Source organism: Ovis canadensis, chromosome 8 (genome assembly GCF_042477335.2).
Source record: "Ovis canadensis isolate MfBH-ARS-UI-01 breed Bighorn chromosome 8, ARS-UI_OviCan_v2, whole genome shotgun sequence".
Lineage (NCBI taxonomy): Eukaryota > Metazoa > Chordata > Mammalia > Artiodactyla > Bovidae > Ovis > Ovis canadensis.
The window spans coordinates 32,417,526-32,434,597 of record NC_091252.1 but is presented as its reverse complement, the minus strand read 5'-3'; the positions used below and the strand labels follow the sequence as shown (position 1 = coordinate 32,434,597).

The 17,072-nt window shown below is 39.9% G+C and overlaps 1 protein-coding gene across 2 annotated transcripts in view; it reads left to right on the top strand.

Moving 5' to 3' along the window:
- The window catches only part of NT5DC1 (5'-nucleotidase domain containing 1), a 116,851-nt gene that overhangs the window by 95,924 nt on the left and 3,855 nt on the right, over nucleotides 1-17,072 (top strand). For both annotated transcript variants that reach the window (XM_069599162.1, XM_070292501.1), the window contains exons 7-11: nucleotides 1,977-2,151; nucleotides 5,401-5,498; nucleotides 6,984-7,102; nucleotides 8,145-8,297; nucleotides 11,287-11,455. In XM_069599162.1, coding sequence (XP_069455263.1) covers nucleotides 1,977-2,151; nucleotides 5,401-5,498; nucleotides 6,984-7,102; nucleotides 8,145-8,297; nucleotides 11,287-11,455 — 714 coding nt within the window. The remainder of the gene's footprint in view (nucleotides 1-1,976; nucleotides 2,152-5,400; nucleotides 5,499-6,983; nucleotides 7,103-8,144; nucleotides 8,298-11,286; nucleotides 11,456-17,072) is intronic.

Here is a 17,072-nt window from a genome sequence, read left to right as displayed (position 1 = left end):
TTTTAGTTTAGGCTTACTAAGGGAAACTAATATTAATCTAGGCAGGAATTTCAAAATGCTCTGTTTCAATGTATATATATATATTTTTTTATTCGTTTGGAAATGGAATAGCTTTTTAACAGTAATTTACATTTTGACCACTAGGTGGCATTTTGACCACACTTATGTGTGGTAAGCACACATAAGCTAAGGAAAAAATAGCCTTTTCTCAGCAATTGTTTCTGAATCCAGATGCTTAAGTATCTTCAGCATTACATACTACAAATCTTTTGTTATCCAGCCCATAATATTACTACAAAAGCCTTTGTTTTTCTGGGTGAAATAATCTTATATATGACTGCCTCAGATAAATCCTGGGAGATCAAAGCTTCTGCCATTGCTTTGATCATTACTCATCAAACTATTTCTGTTTTTAGCTATTTAAATATATTAGTTTTTCTTTCTTAAATTAGTCCTTTCTTACTAGTTCCTTCTCATCCCTGAAAAACAGAAGATATATTTTAATTTTTTCAAGGGCCATTACATAGCTTCTGGGATATTAAGAGATCCAAGAACACATGTTCTCTGTAGGGCAGAATTCGAGGGCATGAAGTTTGTTTTTGTTGTTCTTGGCACTCTTACAGCTGTTTTTCTCATTTTACAACATTCTTTCTTTTGTTAAGTAATATTTTTGTCTGATTATGAATAACTCTTACATTGTATTATTTTCTGAAGAAAGCTGTTGTAGGCTGCAAATAATAGATATCCTTAATGGTTAAGCTGTTGCTAAATTGGGTTGTTTCACATGACCAGGACATGGGAAGAAATTACCCTGTTAGGTTGGACTGGTAGAGAGACCCACCCTCTCTAAGCACCCAGCCCCTCAGAAACCTCCAACACAATTAGAATGCTCTCCAGCAAAGAAGAGGGAGAGTGGATTTGGCAGTCAGATAACAGTATTTGGTGCCATTTCTGTTTTTGTTGTTTGTTTCTTCCCCCACCCCCGCTTAGAGACTCTTCTTTCTTGTCCTAACGTTCTTGAAGTAAAACTTCATTTCCCTTATTTTAAGTGCATGACACTGAACAGAATTACAGATATATAGACTATATCTGTTGCAGAATGTTATCATTCAGCACAAGCTCTTTCACTTCTTGGTTTGTCCATGCACGTGTCTTTTCTCTAGCAGTTAAGGAAAGTAAGGACTCAGGTTCTCTTGTGCTTACCAGTGCAGATGCAAAACCTGTATCTCTAAAGTGCTGTATGAATCTAATCGCATTTCAACCAAACCTGCAATTGTCTGCCTAAGCACGCATAACTTTGAAGGCTCCGTACTGGGTGCATCTGACCAGGACTTCTCGAAATGTTGGCACCAGCTGCCTTGGAGCTCAGGCTGACTCCCTGGATTCTTTATAGACCCAAAGGAACAGAGCTGGGCCAGCTCAGTGACTCAGGTTCTTCAACTTCTGTCTGTTGCACTGCCTTCCTGCCTTTTCTGGCTTGTTTTTCCATTTAATATCACAGCACCTCCCAAGGGCTGTAACCCAGGACATCTAGTCTCAGTTCCATCTGAAACAGAACCCAGCTCCTTTCTCCACTGCTTCATGCCAAAGATGTGTTCCTGCTGCATTATCTGAAAACGTATTTGTTTGTTATCTAAATTCAGTAAGTATTTGTTGAATGATTAAAAGAATATTTATTGACATTTCAAATACAGTAAGTTTTTCTCTGATTTGAAAGTGCTGATATATCTTGTTTATTATGTTATCTGTTTTAACACTTGTCAAAAAACCAGAAAATGTTTTCAACTGACATTTTCAGTCATCGTGTTTTTAAGTAAAGAACAATAAGTATTCAAGAAGTTAGTAATGGCATTGTTGCTAGATTGCTAGATAGCTTTTATCCTTTTAATTTTATAATTTGAGAGAGAAGTACTTATTTGAGAATACACTGAGTCAGAAAAAAATTTTTAATCTCTGTGATATTTTTTATTTTTCAGAAAACTGTGGAATATATTTTCCAGAAATAAAAAGAGATCCAGGCAAATATTTACACACTTGTCCGGAATCAGTAAAAAAATGGCTTCGACAGCTAAAGAATGCTGGCAAAATCCTTATGTTAATTACCAGTTCTCACAGTGATTACTGTAGACTCCTCTGCGAATATATCCTTGGGTAAGTGGTGAGTCATTTTGTTTTCATGGTCTTATAAAATCCTGATAACAGATTAGACCAGTGCCATTTTAAAAGTGTTCAGCCGTGACCATGTCATTATATAAAACAATACTGAGTGACACGTGGCTGTTTCTCGTAACAGCCCTCAACATCTGCTGACAGCAAGATGCCCCAAGTACATTTCAGCAGAGCAATATTGCCAGGCCCAGCACGCTCACAGCTGATGGGCTTTAGATTTTCTGAAAAATATTGTGGACAGACCACAAGTCCTTCCGGCCATCCTCGTGTCTGTGGTTTCTCAGCTTTGGGTGATTCTTGAGGGACACTGAGTTATAGATTATACTCCCTGACACTCACCTGGAATACAGGCCCCCTGCAGCAGTTTCCCTGTGGAGCCGGGCACTTCACCATTTACCCATCCAGGTGTGGGGCTGATATCCATGAACATCAAGACAGTATAAATGTGTAGACTCAAGGCAGATATGGACAGAAGCCCTGCCTTGCAACTTGCTCTGTAACCCGGGGTAGGTTCTATAACCTCTCTAAACCTTCATTTCATCATCTTAAAAACGGGACAGTGAGCAAACTCCAGGAGATAGTGAAGAACAAACAAGGAAGCCTGGCATGCTGTAGTCCATGGGGTCGCAGAGAGTCGGACATAACTTAGCTACTGAACAACAGCAATACCTCATAGGTGTTAGGGGAAATTTAAATAGCTTGATACGGGTTAAAGTATTAGGCAGAGTAATTGATAAATTTTAGTAAGCATTGGAGATCCAACCAGTCCATTCTAAAGGAGATCAGCCCTGGGTGTTCTTTGGAAGGAATGATGCTAAAGCTGAAACTCCAGTACTTTGGCCACCTCATGTGAAGAGGTGGAAAAGAGTTGACTCATTGGAAAAGATTCTGATGCTGGGAGGGATTGGGGGCAAGAGAAAAAGGGGATGACAGAAGATGAGATGGCTGGATGGCATCACCGACTCGATGGACGTGAGTCTGAGTGAACTCTGGGAGATGGTGATGGACAGGGAGGCCTGGCATGCTGCGATTCATGGGGTCGCAAACAGTCAGACATGACTGAGCGAATGAACTGAACTGAACTGAATACTTATTTATGGTATCCTTATGGGGAATATCCATGGTCAGATCTAGATTCTGAAATCGGCTATTAGATTTGCCCTAATGTTTCCTCAAATTTTATCAGACACTGTACTGAATTGCTGTGAGTATGAAGCAAAATTTCCCCTCCAGACTGACCCCTTGCTGGCTGGTTTAGTTTCCTGATTCCCATGTTTTTCAGCACGTGCAGGTTCAGACTAACCTGTGGCACAGTGACAGTCTGTTGGTGTCTTTCTGCTTTCTTATTAATATTAAGGGATGGAATCCTTTGCAGTGAATTAAGGCTGCAGTCCCAGGTGCCTTGGGAAGTAAATGCCTTTTATAGAGACATTTGTGTCCTGGTACCGGGACCATGCTTCAGAGTAAACACTTGGGAGTATGTTTTTTCATTAGTGTAGGTTACCAGAATTTTTCTTCATATCTGAATTCCTCTGTAGTACAGTTCTGCTGTTACAAAACTATTCTAAAGTGTTGAGTAAATATTATCTCCCCAATGTAATAGTGAGTCTGTCAGAAACAAGAATTATCTTCCCATCGCTGTCCCAAATAATCCTTCAGTTCAGTTCAGTCACTCAGTTGTGTCCAACTTTGCAACCCCATGAATTGCAGCACACCAGGCCTCCCTGTCCATCACCCCTCCCAGAGTTCACTCAAACTCACGTCCATTGAGTCCGTGATGCCATCCAGCCATCTCATCCTCCGTTGTCCCCTTCTCCTCCTGCCCCCAGTCCCTCCCAGTATCAGACTCTTTTCCAGTGAGTCAGCTCTTCGCATGAGATAGCCAAAGTACTGGAGTTTCAGCTTTAGCATCAGTCCTTCCAGTGAACACCCAGGACTGATCTCCTTTCGTATGGACTGGTTGGATCTCCTTGCAGTCCAAGGGACTCTCAAGAGTCTTCTCCAACACCACAGATCAAAAGCGTCAATTCTTTGGTGCTCAGCTTTCTTCACAGTCCAGCTCTCACATCCATACATGACTACTGGGAAAACCATAGCCTTGACTAGACAGATCTTTCTTGGCAAAGTAATGTCTCTGCTTTTGAATATGCTGTATAGGTTGGTCATAGCCCTCCTTGCAAGGAGTAAGCATCTTTTAATTTCATGGCTGCAATCACCATCTGCCATGATTTTGGAGCCCCAAAAAATAGTCTGACACTGTTTCCACTGTTTCCCCGTCTATTTCCTATGAAGTAATGGGACCAGATGCCATGATCTTCATTTTCTGAATGTTGAGCTTTAAGCCAACTTTTTCACTCTCTTCTTTCACTTTCATCAAGAGGCTTTTTAGTTCCTCTTCACTTTCTGCCTTAAGGGTGGTGTCATCTGCATATCTGAGGTTATTGAGATTTCTCCCGGCAATCTTGATTCCAGCTTGTGCTTCTTCCAGCCCAGCATTTCTCATGATGTACTCTGCATAGAAGTTAAATAAGCAGAGTGACACTATACAGCCTTGATGTACTCCTTTTCCTGTTTGGAACCAATCTGTTGTTCCATGTCCAGTTCTAACTGTTGCTTCCTGACCTGCATATAGGTTTCTCAAGAAGCAGGTCAGGTGGTCTGGTATTTTATCTCTTTCAGAATTTTCCACAGTTTATTGTGATCCACACAGTCAAAGGCTTTGGCATAGTATAGTATTAAATACAGACTAAAAAAACATTTTTATTATTATCTAAAAATAACCATATTATAAGACTACCCTGATTTTTTAACACTCTCTGAAAGATGTCTCCTGACTCAATACATTGCTGGCTTTCTGTAAGACCCATGAGATACACAAAATTATTAATAACTCGATGCTAATAAATTCAAACAAATTTCAGGCCCTAAATTTGAAGACATAGTGTGTGAATACATAGATGTTAGAACTGTTGAATTTATAACTGTTGCCATAGTGAGAAAGTCAGCTTGGAGTTAATGAGTTAATGTGCTTTTTTTCCCCTTATGTGTATGCTTCAGGGTGGCGTCTGGATAATTAGTGCTCGACCGCCTTCTATCCCCTTTCTTATTTTTTTCTTAATCAAAAAATAAGAAATGATGCTCTGGTCAAATAGGCAAAGATTAAGTTCTGTTTTTTATGGACCTTTTCTAATTCCTTAAAATAAACTTATGAAAAATGTCACTGCTTTTTAGGAATGATTTTGAAGATCTTTTTGACATTGTGATTACAAATGCATTGAAGCCTGGCTTCTTCTCTCATTTACCAAGTCAGAGGCCTTTCCGGACACTTGGTGAGTTCACAGTTTGTGTCTTTCCTCTCCTGTTTAAAATTTATTCATTCACTTAATAAATAACCTGTTGGCTGACAGCCATGTGCAAAATTTCATGTTAGAAGCAATGAAGGGAATTAAAGAGATAAGTGTCCTTTCCCCTCATGAGGTTACAAACACATAAGGTGGTGAATGCGTGGGATGGACTTACAGGCCATGTTGCCTGTCAAGGTGGCAGTGACTGCCTGGTGACACAGAGTAAACTGGGAGGCCACCTTAGAGTGCCCACAGGAAGGCAGTTGCAAGGGACTGATGTCAGCCGTTGTCAGGAGACACCAAAAGGGAGGGTGGTGCTTCCCATAGAGCACGAGAAGAAATGTGTAAGTATTGCATTTGGGTTTATGAAGATGGTGCTTGAAACTTCCTTGAGTTTGTTTCCTTGGATTGTATACTTCTGCTTCAGCTCTGATGCTTTCATACGCCACCTTGGCTGTCTGCTGCTGGAGTTAATAGTTTTCTCAGTGCCACAGCTTCCCAGTTACGAAGGTTCTAAGCCCTCCACATTGCCCTGCATGGATAGGACCCTACAGAGCAGCTTCCAGTCTGGGGGCTGGAAACAGGGAAGGGGAGGGGTATATTTGTGTAAAGTGAGTTTTTTGTTTTGGTTTTCATACAAAGAAGAAATTTTCTCTTTTTTGTTAATAATTGAGTCCCAGTATCTGAGAAATCATGATTCTATAGGTTTATATTTTTTTATTAAGCAATAGAAAGCTTCCCTTCCCAATGGTTCCTACACAGGGGGCCTCTACATATCAAATGTAGGTTTGCTTTCAAAAATAAATGTGTACGTTAATCATTTTCCAGTTGCCATCAAACCCACATTATTTACGTGGCAAGACATTCTGTACTAAGTAAAGATAGACAGACATGAGAAATAATTGATTTTCACCATGTTTCTCCAGGAATATGATGAGTCTTCTTAGACTCTTAATGTTAGGCTAAACATGGCTCATTTTTGACCTATTCTTTAGAGAATAGTAGGGTTTTCATTTGATTGTATAAAAGAATTAAAAAATGGCTGCTGAAATGTCACCCAGATAGGCCTGAATATCTTTTGACTTTTAGCTGTGATGTGGCTTTAATTATCTGTAATTGTGATTTTAGAATTTTTTGTTCAAAATGACTGAGGTTGTGTAGAAATTCATCTTACATTATTATATGTTGGACTATTTTATTACCCCCGGTAATGGGAGAGGCTGTGCCTTTGTGAGGGCTGAGGGTAAATGGGATATCTCTGTACCTTCCTCTCTGTTTTGTGCGAAGTTAAAACTGCTCTGAATTTTTTATGTCAGCGAAGTGCTCATGACGTATAGGTGATCGCTGAATGGTAGCTGCCGTCCCCACGTGGTTCCTTCTTATACATGTCCTTCAGCCACGCAAACCGTGGTCTGTCCAGCTGAGTGCTATCACTTGATGAAAACGTATGATTGTTACCTGTGTTCTCAGAGAATGACGAGGAACGGGAGGCGCTGCCATCTCTGGATAAACCTGGCTGGTACTCCCAAGGGAATGCTGTCCACCTTTATGAACTTCTGAAGAAAATGACTGGCAAACCTGAACCCAAGGTATTTTCTCATTGAGGTGGAGTCTTTGTGGCCCACTTGGAGAGAGAAACCTTTGTCAACTAAAATCGTAACTCTAAATGCATTCCGCAAAACTGTCTGCCAACCTCCTTGCCTACCTCTTCTGCTTAAATAAGTCTTTCCTTTGATGTACATTTTTATCTCTAAGAAAGAAAAGCAAATATTCCAAGCAGGAACACAGACCTAGAATAATGTGTGGGTTACCTGAGGAATGTTATCCTGCTAACTGCCCATCAAGGACCTTTTTATATGTGAAACCAGCAATAACTGATTATATTACAGACTAAAGACACATTAGCTTTTAACATCCTGTCATATTGTTGATGTTGGACATTGGTATATTTTTAATAGCAGGACAGTTCCTTCTAAAAAATGTTTGCCACGAGCCCCGTGAGAAGGATGGGTCAGTCCATCACTGAGCCCTGATCCACTGGGTCACACACCGTCACAGCCCCCTGGGGCCTCTGACTTGGAGGTTCTAGCTCATGTGCTCTTAACCTAGTTTCCTCGTCTGTAAGCTTCGCCTCAGAATACCTGGGGAGGCTCCTAGAGTCCACCTGCCTCACCCTACCCACTCTCAGAGACTCTGTTTCAGCAGATGTGAGTGGGGCCTATAAACTTTGGTAAATTGGTTCTGTTGTGAGTGTTCTTGCTAGTCTAATCCTCTATAATAGGCCATCTCCAGTATGTCACCAGCTCTTCAATTCCAGGGGCAGGTTTAACTGTAACCATTTGGGCTCTTTCGTTTTCATTTCAGAAATTTGAATTAAGTTCACTTATTTTCTGCTCTTCTTCTGCATGCAAATGAATTGTGTAATTTCTTAAACCTGACACCCTGTGAATCAAATGGAACAAGTCAGTGGTCACTTGTGAAGTTACCCAAGGAAATATAAGATGCTTATGCAGCTTTTACATGACTTACTCTGATAGCTGTTAAGGAATTTTCTTGTGCCTTTTGTAAAATGACCACCACTCCCCTTCACAATCCTCATGTCTCAGCCAAAATTTGCTGTCTGACTTATAGGTTGTTTACTTTGGTGACAGCATGCATTCAGATATTTTCCCAGCCTGTCATTATAGTAATTGGGAGACAGTCCTTATCCTCGAAGAGCTCCGAGGGGACAAAGATGGGAAGCCTGAGGAATCAGAACCTGAAGAGAAAAAAGGAAAATATGAGGTAAGGGTCTCCTTTAGTTTTCTCCTTGGAAGAAAGACCTTTATGTTTGTCATATCTTAGAAAGTGCTTGCTTCTGCCATGAGCAATGAAGTCTGTTGGCACTTAACTGTGGTATTCATGCTCTCTCAACTCTGCAGTTGATCCTGTGGGTAGTTTTTAAATGATGCTGAGATAAAGCCATTGACCATCTGTCTGTCTTCTGGGCTCCCTGCTTTCATTCAGTGCTGTGGCACCACAGCTGTGCTTTGGCTGATGACGAGGCAGCCAGATCCTGACGCGCTGTAGTTACACTCTGTCTCTTTGGCTTAGCCATGAAAGCCCTCATGCTCTCTTTCCATGGGTCTAACTTCCAAAATTGGTAGCTCCCTTAAACTTACTCCCGAGCCACCCCCAGTGAACTTGGAGGGAAAGAAAAGTAAAGTATGTCATCAGTCTAGAAAGGGAAAGTAGTATATAGAAGCAAAAATAAGCAGAAAAAAAGAGAAAGATCAGAAACTAAAATGCACTATGCATTCTTCTAAATTCATTCCAGTGGAAGAATCTAAAAAGTCAAAAACCAAAGAGCAAATCAAAAAATAATAGAAACTATCAAGCCATGGAGAAACATGGAGGAACCTAAAGTGCATGTTACGGGGAAAGAAGGGAAGGAAGCTAGTCTGAAAGGCTCCATTCTATACGCCGCTGTATGACATTCTGGAAAAGACAGACGTGTAGGGACAGGGAAGAGACTGGTGAATGCCCCAGGGCTCAGAGGGGAAGGGGATGAATAAATGGAGCACGGTTGTAACAAACATAACACAGTAATTAATACAGAATGTTAATAAGAGGAGAGATCGTGTTAGGGGTGGACCAGAGGCAACATCGGAGAAGGCAGTGGCACCCCACTCCGGGACTCTTGCCTGGAAAACCCCATGGACGGAGGAGCCTGGTAGGCTGCAGTCCATGGGGTCGCTAAGAATCGGACACGACTGAGCAACTTCACTTTCACTTTTCACTTTCCTGCATTGGAGAAGGAAATGGCAACCCACTCCAGTGTTCTTGCCTTGAGAATCCCAGGGACGGGGGAGCCTGGTGGGCTGCCGTCTCTGGGGTTGCACAGAGTCGGACACGACTGAAGCGACTTAGCAGCAGCAGCAGCAGCAGAGGCAACGTATTTAAGAAGTCTCCATACTATCTGCCCTACTTATCTGTAAACCTAAAAGTGTTCTAAGGAACAAAGACTACTATGTGAGAATAAAGGAGTCAGGTTCTACAAGGTTTCTGTTGAGTAACATTTAGTCCTCAGTGTGACACTGGATACTCTGTGAACTGCATAGCTCTGTGGACTGAGTTAAGAGTTTTAAGATAACCTTCCAGGAGGTAGACCCTCTAACTTGAGGGATTGTGGAGGAAGTTGCCCTCAAAGAGAAATAAGGAAATTTGGTTTCTTTACAATGAGTTGAGAATGCACAGACAATGAAAAGAAAGTGAAGACACGGTGGGAATATTTCCTTCAGCATTATGTAAACAGTAGCTCCATCTTCTCCCATAGACCCCTTTCCTTGCTAATTCATTACAAATACAACATTACATAATGGGCTTTCTGGGCTCTCTTTTATAAGAACACTAACCCCATTCATGAGAGCTTCACCTTCGTGACCTAAGTACCTCTTCAAGGCCTCACCTCATAATTACATCATCTTGGGGATTAGAGTTTCAACATACAAATTTTGGAAGGACATGAACATTTAGACAGTAACAGCATCCGTAATACATTGAACCAGAAAGGGTAAACAAGTCTGCTTTCCTCTTCTCAGAGGAATAACATGCAGCCCAGATTGCCACTCAGTGTTGGCAGAACCATTATCTACATATAGTCTGTGTGGTGTGAGTCATCTCTCCTTAGACTCATTAGACAAAGACAATGAACCAAATAAAGAAGTTACACTATAAGCTTCTCTTTACACCTTGAGAAATTATATTTAAATGTACCTTAAATGCATACACAGTAGCACAGATATTTGTATTCCATACTGCTTTTAGTATGTTTGGTGAAATCCAAATAGATTCTTGCTAAGGGATTTCTAAACACCATCTAAACAGCATCATCTGAAAAACATGTATTTTCATCTTGCTTCACAAATTGAGTTCCAGCAGAAAGAATCATGAGTCTAAAGGCATATTTGGGACTCTCTGATGCTCTAAAACAAAACTTTCATCCAGAAAGGATGACAGATTTTATAATTCAAATTATATGGGTGTGATGGGATTTTTTTTATTCTTAATTTTATACTACACCTATAAAACACTGAGAAGTATTTCCTGAATGAATCTTTTATTTAGTCTACATTTTTTCTGTGCCTGCTATGTCCTAGGCACTAGGCCCTAGCAATACACTAATACACGAGATAGTTCTTAACCTTATATAGTTCATAATCTGTCTAGGGCAAAAAGTAAATAGTATGATAATTGCAAGATGGTTTGAAAAGTACTGTATTAGGAATAAACTCAAGAGTGTGAGAAAATGGAGGAGGAGACCTAATCTCACCTAAGTTTGGAAAGTCAAGGGAAACATCCTAGGTGGCATCCACACCAGGTCCCAAAGGCTGAGAAAGGCGTTCCCAGGCAAAGCCAGAAGAGTACTTCAAAGGAGTACTTTGGTATTTAGTTGTGTCTGACTGTTCTGCAACCCCATGGACTGTAGTCCACCAGGCTTCTGTTCGTGGGATTTCCCAGGTGAGAGTACTGGAGTGGGTTGCCATTTCCTTCTTTAGGGGATCTTCCTGACCTGGGGATCGAACCTGTGTCTCCTGCATTGGCAGCTGGACTCTTCACTGCTGAGCCACTGGGGAAGCGCTTGAAGGACTACTGAGCTTTGTTTTACTTTTTATATGGTCTGGCTGAACAACTGAAATTTCTGCAGAGTTTTTCTATTTTGATTTACTTAGTTGTGGGGAAAATGAGGTTGAATGCTAATTAATCAGTTTCATTATTCTGTTTCTTGTTTCAGGGATCAAAGGCAAAGCCTCTAAATACATCATCTAAAAAATGGGGCTCCTTTTTTATTGATTCAGTTTCCGGACTGGGAAATAGAGAAGATTCCTTGGTTTATACATGGTCTTGTAAGCGAATCAGTGCTTACAGCACTATTGCAATTCCAAGTATTGAAGCAATAGCAGGTAAGAGGGAAAATACTTAAGAAGCTTTACCTGTTACTGTGCACTGAGGAAGAGTTTTAAAATTGAAAAAGACACATGTATCCCAGTGTTCACTGCAGCACTGTTTACAATAGCTAGAACATGGAAGCAACCTAGATGTCCATTGACAGATGAATGGATAAAGAAGTTGTGGTACATATACACAAAGGAATATTATTCAGCCATAAAGAAACACATTTGAGTCAGTTCTAATGACGTAGATGAACCTAGAACCTATTACACAGAGTGAAGTTGTTTCATTTGCTGTTATTTTTTCCCATTCCACGGGTTGTCTTTTCCCCTTGCTTACAGTTTCCTTTGCTGTGCAAAAGCTTTTTAGTTTAATCAGGTCCCACTTGTTTACTTTTGTTTTTATTTCCATTACTCTAGGAGGTGAGTCATAGAGAATCTTGCTTTGATTTATGTCATCAAGTGTTCTGCCTGTGTTTTTCCTCTAAGAAGTTTTTAGTTTCTGGTCTTACATTTATGTCTTTAATCCATTTTGAGTTTATCTTTGTGTATGGTGTTAGGAAGTATTCTAATTTCATTCTTTCACATGTAGCTGTCCAGTTTTCCCAGCACCATTTATTGAAGAGGCTGTCTTTGCCCCCTCTTATAGTCTTGCCTCCTTTGTCAAAAATAAGGTACCCATAGGTGCATGGATTTATTTCTGGGCTTTCTATCTTGTACCATTGGTCTATATTTCTGTTTTTGTGCCAGTAACATACTGTCCTGATGACTGTAGCTTTGTAGTATAATCTGAAGTCAGGAAGAGTGATTCCTCCAGCTCCATTCTTCTTTTTCAAGATGACTTTGGCTATTCAAGAGTCTTTTGTGTTTCCATATGAATTGTGAAATTTTTTGTTCTAGTTCTGTGAAAAAATGCCATTGGCAAAAATGCCATTGGCAATTTGATAGGCATTGCATTGAATCTGTAGATTGCATTTGGTAGTATAGTCATTTTCACAATATTGATTCTTCCTCCCCAGGAACATGGAATATCTCTCCATCTGTTTATGTCGTCTTTGAATTCTTTCATTAGTGTCTTATAATTTTCTGTGTACAATTCTTTTGTCTCCCTAGGTAAGTTTATTCCTAGATATTTGATTCTTTTTTGTAGCAATGGTGGATGGGATTGATTCCTTAATTTCTCTTTGATTTTTTTCATTGTTAGTATATAGAAAGGCAAGTGATTTCTGTGTATTGATTTTGTATTCTGCAGCTTTGCTAAATTCACTGATTAGCTCTAGTAATTTTCTGATACTATCTTTAGGGTTTTCCATGTATAGTATCATGTCATCTGCAAACAGTGAAGTTTTGTTCTTTAAAAGAAGAAAATTTTCCCATGACATTTGTAGGTTTCTCTTGGATAACATATAGATATGGCAGCTGAGGTAATTAGGACTTGCCTGTCTGCTGGAACCAACTGCAAATGCTGCACTTTTTTTTTTTTTTTAATCAGCCTGAAGTCACAGGATAAAGCTAGGGGAAACTTACAAGGACAGGATGCTAAGGAGGCCCAGTTGGGCAACGCTGGCTTTGGGGCCTGCTTTTCCTCCTCTTTGCTAACTGAAGAGAAGGCACCCAAAGAAGTGAGTGGCTTTTTTTGTAGTTTCATGAATGTACAGGGGTAGAAAGTGGAGGGGGGCGGGGTAAGACCTGCCAAAGGAGGGATAGACCTGGTGGACTCTCTCAATCTGTCTTGAGACCCTGAAGGATGAATTAGAAGTAGGCATTCACAGGAATTGAAGCTCAGCTTTTTATATATATATTTTATTTAAACCTTTTTTGGTTATGGTTTAACCATCCAATACATCTGTCCTTGTTCTTCTTTTTCTTGCCATTTGTGGGATTTTCCTTCTCTGATCTCTTTCTCCTTCTCTTTTCAAGGAGAACTTTAAATCCTTTACTTCCTGGTCATACAGGACAACTTAGCAGGTGATTCCTATTTCTTGAGCATGCATCTACACCCTGTGGGTTATTCTTACCTTTGACTAATAATGGTTAATTCAGATACTTACTTTAGGACCAATACAATGCTTTCTTTAATAGAGATTTTGGTGACTGAGATCTTCTTTCATCTCATTACCTTTTTATGTACTCTTTGAAGCTCAACTTTAAATCATTCTTCTTTTGAGGCAGATAAAAGTCTTTGAGGACTCAAATTATTTTTTTTTAATTTATATAGTGTTCAGCACATAATGAAAAAAGAGCCAGGTGTGCGAGGATATAAGACTACACTAACAGAAGTAACCAACTTCAAGGATAGAAAAGAAGGGAATGAGAAATTTGGTAGATATATAAAAACTTGGGAAAATGAAAATTCTTATTAAAAAGTCAAAAGTAAGAACTGAATGGATGGATTTAACAGAAGAGTAGCCACAGGGTAAGTGCACTGGTATCCTGGAAAATCAGCCAAAAAATACCCACAGTAAATCCTGAAGAGGAAAAAGCATGGGAGATACAAGCAGAGGGACTATGAGACACAGGAGATAGAAACTGTTAAAGACCAAATAATTAAGAAATACTAAAAGCAGTCAGAGAATAAAGACATTGATTTCAAAGGAGTATTTCAACAAAAGAGTGAGAAACAAAAGCCAAAAGACCACAGAGTGATATCTTTAAATTACTGGCAGAAAATGGTTGTCACCCTTGATAGAATTCTGTACCCAGTAAAAATATCATTAAATGATAAAAAAGAAAAGTATGTATAGACAGAAATGGAGCTTCTCTGGGGGCTTAGATGGTAAAGTGTCTGCCCGCAATGCGGGAGACCCGGGTTCGATCCCTGGGTCGGGAAGATCCCGTGGAGAAGGAAATGGCAAACCACTCCAGTACTCTTGCCTGGAAAATCCCATGGATGGAGGAGCTGGTAGGCTACAGTCCATGGGGTTGCAAGAGTCAGACACTACTGAGCAACTTCACTTTCAGACAGAAATGGAGGAAGTGTATCTCCAGAAGACCTGCACTATGGAAGACACTAAAGGGTATTGTTGCTCATGCAAAAGTAAAAATGATCCCTATTGGAAGACTAGAAACACAAGAATAAATGAATATACAGCAACAAAAGGATATGTGAATAAATTGGAACTGTAAATATGTGAATATTTACAGTTGGAAACAATTTGTTTTCATCCTATGAGGTTTGAATAAGGAAAGAAGTTTAAGACCTGACACCAGGGGCATATAAATCTCATTAGAGTGGCTGGAGTTAAAGTGTTCTAACATATAAGGCAAAGGATGAGAGCTGTCAAACCACAAATGCATATCATAATCTCTAATAAGATATTAGATGCAGAAAGTTTGAATATCAAAAGATGAAAAGAGACAGTACCATGTTTATTGTTGTTCATTCACTAAGATGTGTCTGACTCTGCGACCTCATAGACTGCAGCATGCCAGACTTCCCTCTCTTGCACTATTTCCTGGAGTTTGCTCAGATTCATGTCCACTGAGTGGGTGTTGCTATCTAACCATCTCTTCCTCTGCCGCCCCCTTCTCCAGTACCATGTTAATGGTAAAGGGAGGGACCGGCCCAGAATTACACTGTCATTTTAAGTTTTTATATTTCACTTTCTTTCCTGTAGAGGGACTCAAATTTATAGTGAGAGTAGGATTTTGTGATAATGGAAGTCAATGAACTATTCTAAAGTACTTGAATTATTCTAAAAGCTGTTCAGTGGGATATGGTTGTGAAAGAGTGAGACTCAAAGAAAAGTGACTCTCCATTCTAGGATTTAAATATTTCTCCAAAAAAATGGGAAAATAATCCCGTCTTCTAGGGTAATCACTTCTCCTTCAAGAAGCAATAACAACATCAGTGTGTCTCTCATTTTCATTTTCCCAAAGTTTTCTTCCTCAGCACCATGAAAAAGAACTTGGCAGAGCCTTTGTCTTCTAACTTTTTTTAGGAGAAAATACTTAGTTGGACTCATCAGTAGTCAAACAAAACTAAAGTAGATTTTTTTTTGTGGAGAAAGAATGAGAGTTGGTATATTATATTCAGTATTGATTTTGATGCCTAAGACATTTCCTCAAAAAGCAAAGTATTCATTTCTCTTTAACTTAGCACTCAATGCTTATGATCACATTCTCATAAGGAAATCCTCTCACAGAACTTGAAATTATTTCAGTAACATATTCAGTAAATTTGGATAATTCTGTGTAATCTGCCTCCAAGTTAAAAAAAAATGGCTGAAAGAAAAACAGTATGATGGTCATGGCTTTTAAAATCTTTATATAAATGTTATCCTGGCAATATCTTAAAGAAAAGAAAAGTCACAAGAGTTGTTGTATTTCTGTCTGTTTTACACTGAACTTAACTGTTTAAGCATATTCATTTTGGTTCAGTTCATGTAATTGTTAGATAATGTGGTTGATAATGTACTCAGTGTACAGTTATAATAGAAGATTACTGTGGTAAACAAGAATTTGGTTGTCTATCATTCTTTTTTATTCCAAACAGCACCCAACAGTGATTTTTCTAAGACAGATGCAAATATCTCCCTCTTGGTGAATCCCCAATCTGGACATCCTTTTCTTTAACAGCATAGTCATCTGACCTCAGTTTGGCTATTCCACACCCAGTTTCTTAACCTTAGTAGACTTTCTGCTTCCTGTGCTACCTGGTAGACAGAATAAAATTTCTGTTTTAAAGGAGATAGGGAATGAAAAACCTGATACTCACCATTGTCACTTGAAATATTCCTGAATTCATGTAATGTTTCTTTGCATGCTTAGTCATGTCCGATTCTTTGCGACCCCATGATTGTAGCCCACCAGGCTTCTCCATCCATGGAATTCTCCAGGCAAAAATACTGGAGTGGGTAGCCATTGCCTCCTCCAGGGGATCTTCCTGACCCAGGGATCGAACCAAGGTCTCTTGCATTGCAGATGAATTCTTTGCCATCTGAGTCACCAGGGAAAGTTTCTTTATTCGTCCATATTCTGTTAGATGTGATTCTCTCATTGACATTTAAATGCTTCAGTCAGTTCAGTCGCTTAGTCATGTCTGACTTTTTGTGACCCCATGAACCGCAGCACGCCAGGCCTCCCTATGTATCACCAACTCCCAGAGTCCACCCAAACCCATGTCCATCAAGTCGGTGATGCCATCCAACCATCTCATCCTCTATCGTCCCCTTCTCTCCTGCCCTCAGTCCCTCCCAGCATCAGGGTCTTTTCAAATAAGTCAGCTCTTCGCATCAGGTGGCGGCCAAAGTATTGGAGTTTCAGCTTCAACATCAATCCTTCCAGTGAAAACCCAGGACTGATCTCCTTTAGGATGGACTGGTTGGATCTCCTTGCAGTCCAAGGGACTCTCAAGAGTGTTCTCCAGCATCACAGTTCAGAAGCATCAATTCTTCAGCGCTCAGCTTTCTTTATAGTCCAACTCTCACATCCATATATGACCACTGGGAAAACCATAGCCTTGACTAGCCTTGACTTTGTTGGCAATGTCTCTGTTTTTTAATATGCTGTCTAGGTTGGTCATAGCTTTCCTTCCAAGGAGTAGGCGTCTTTTAATTTCATGGCTGCAGTCACCATCTGCAGTGATTTTGGAGCCCAGAAAAATAAAAATCAGCCACAGTTTCCCCAT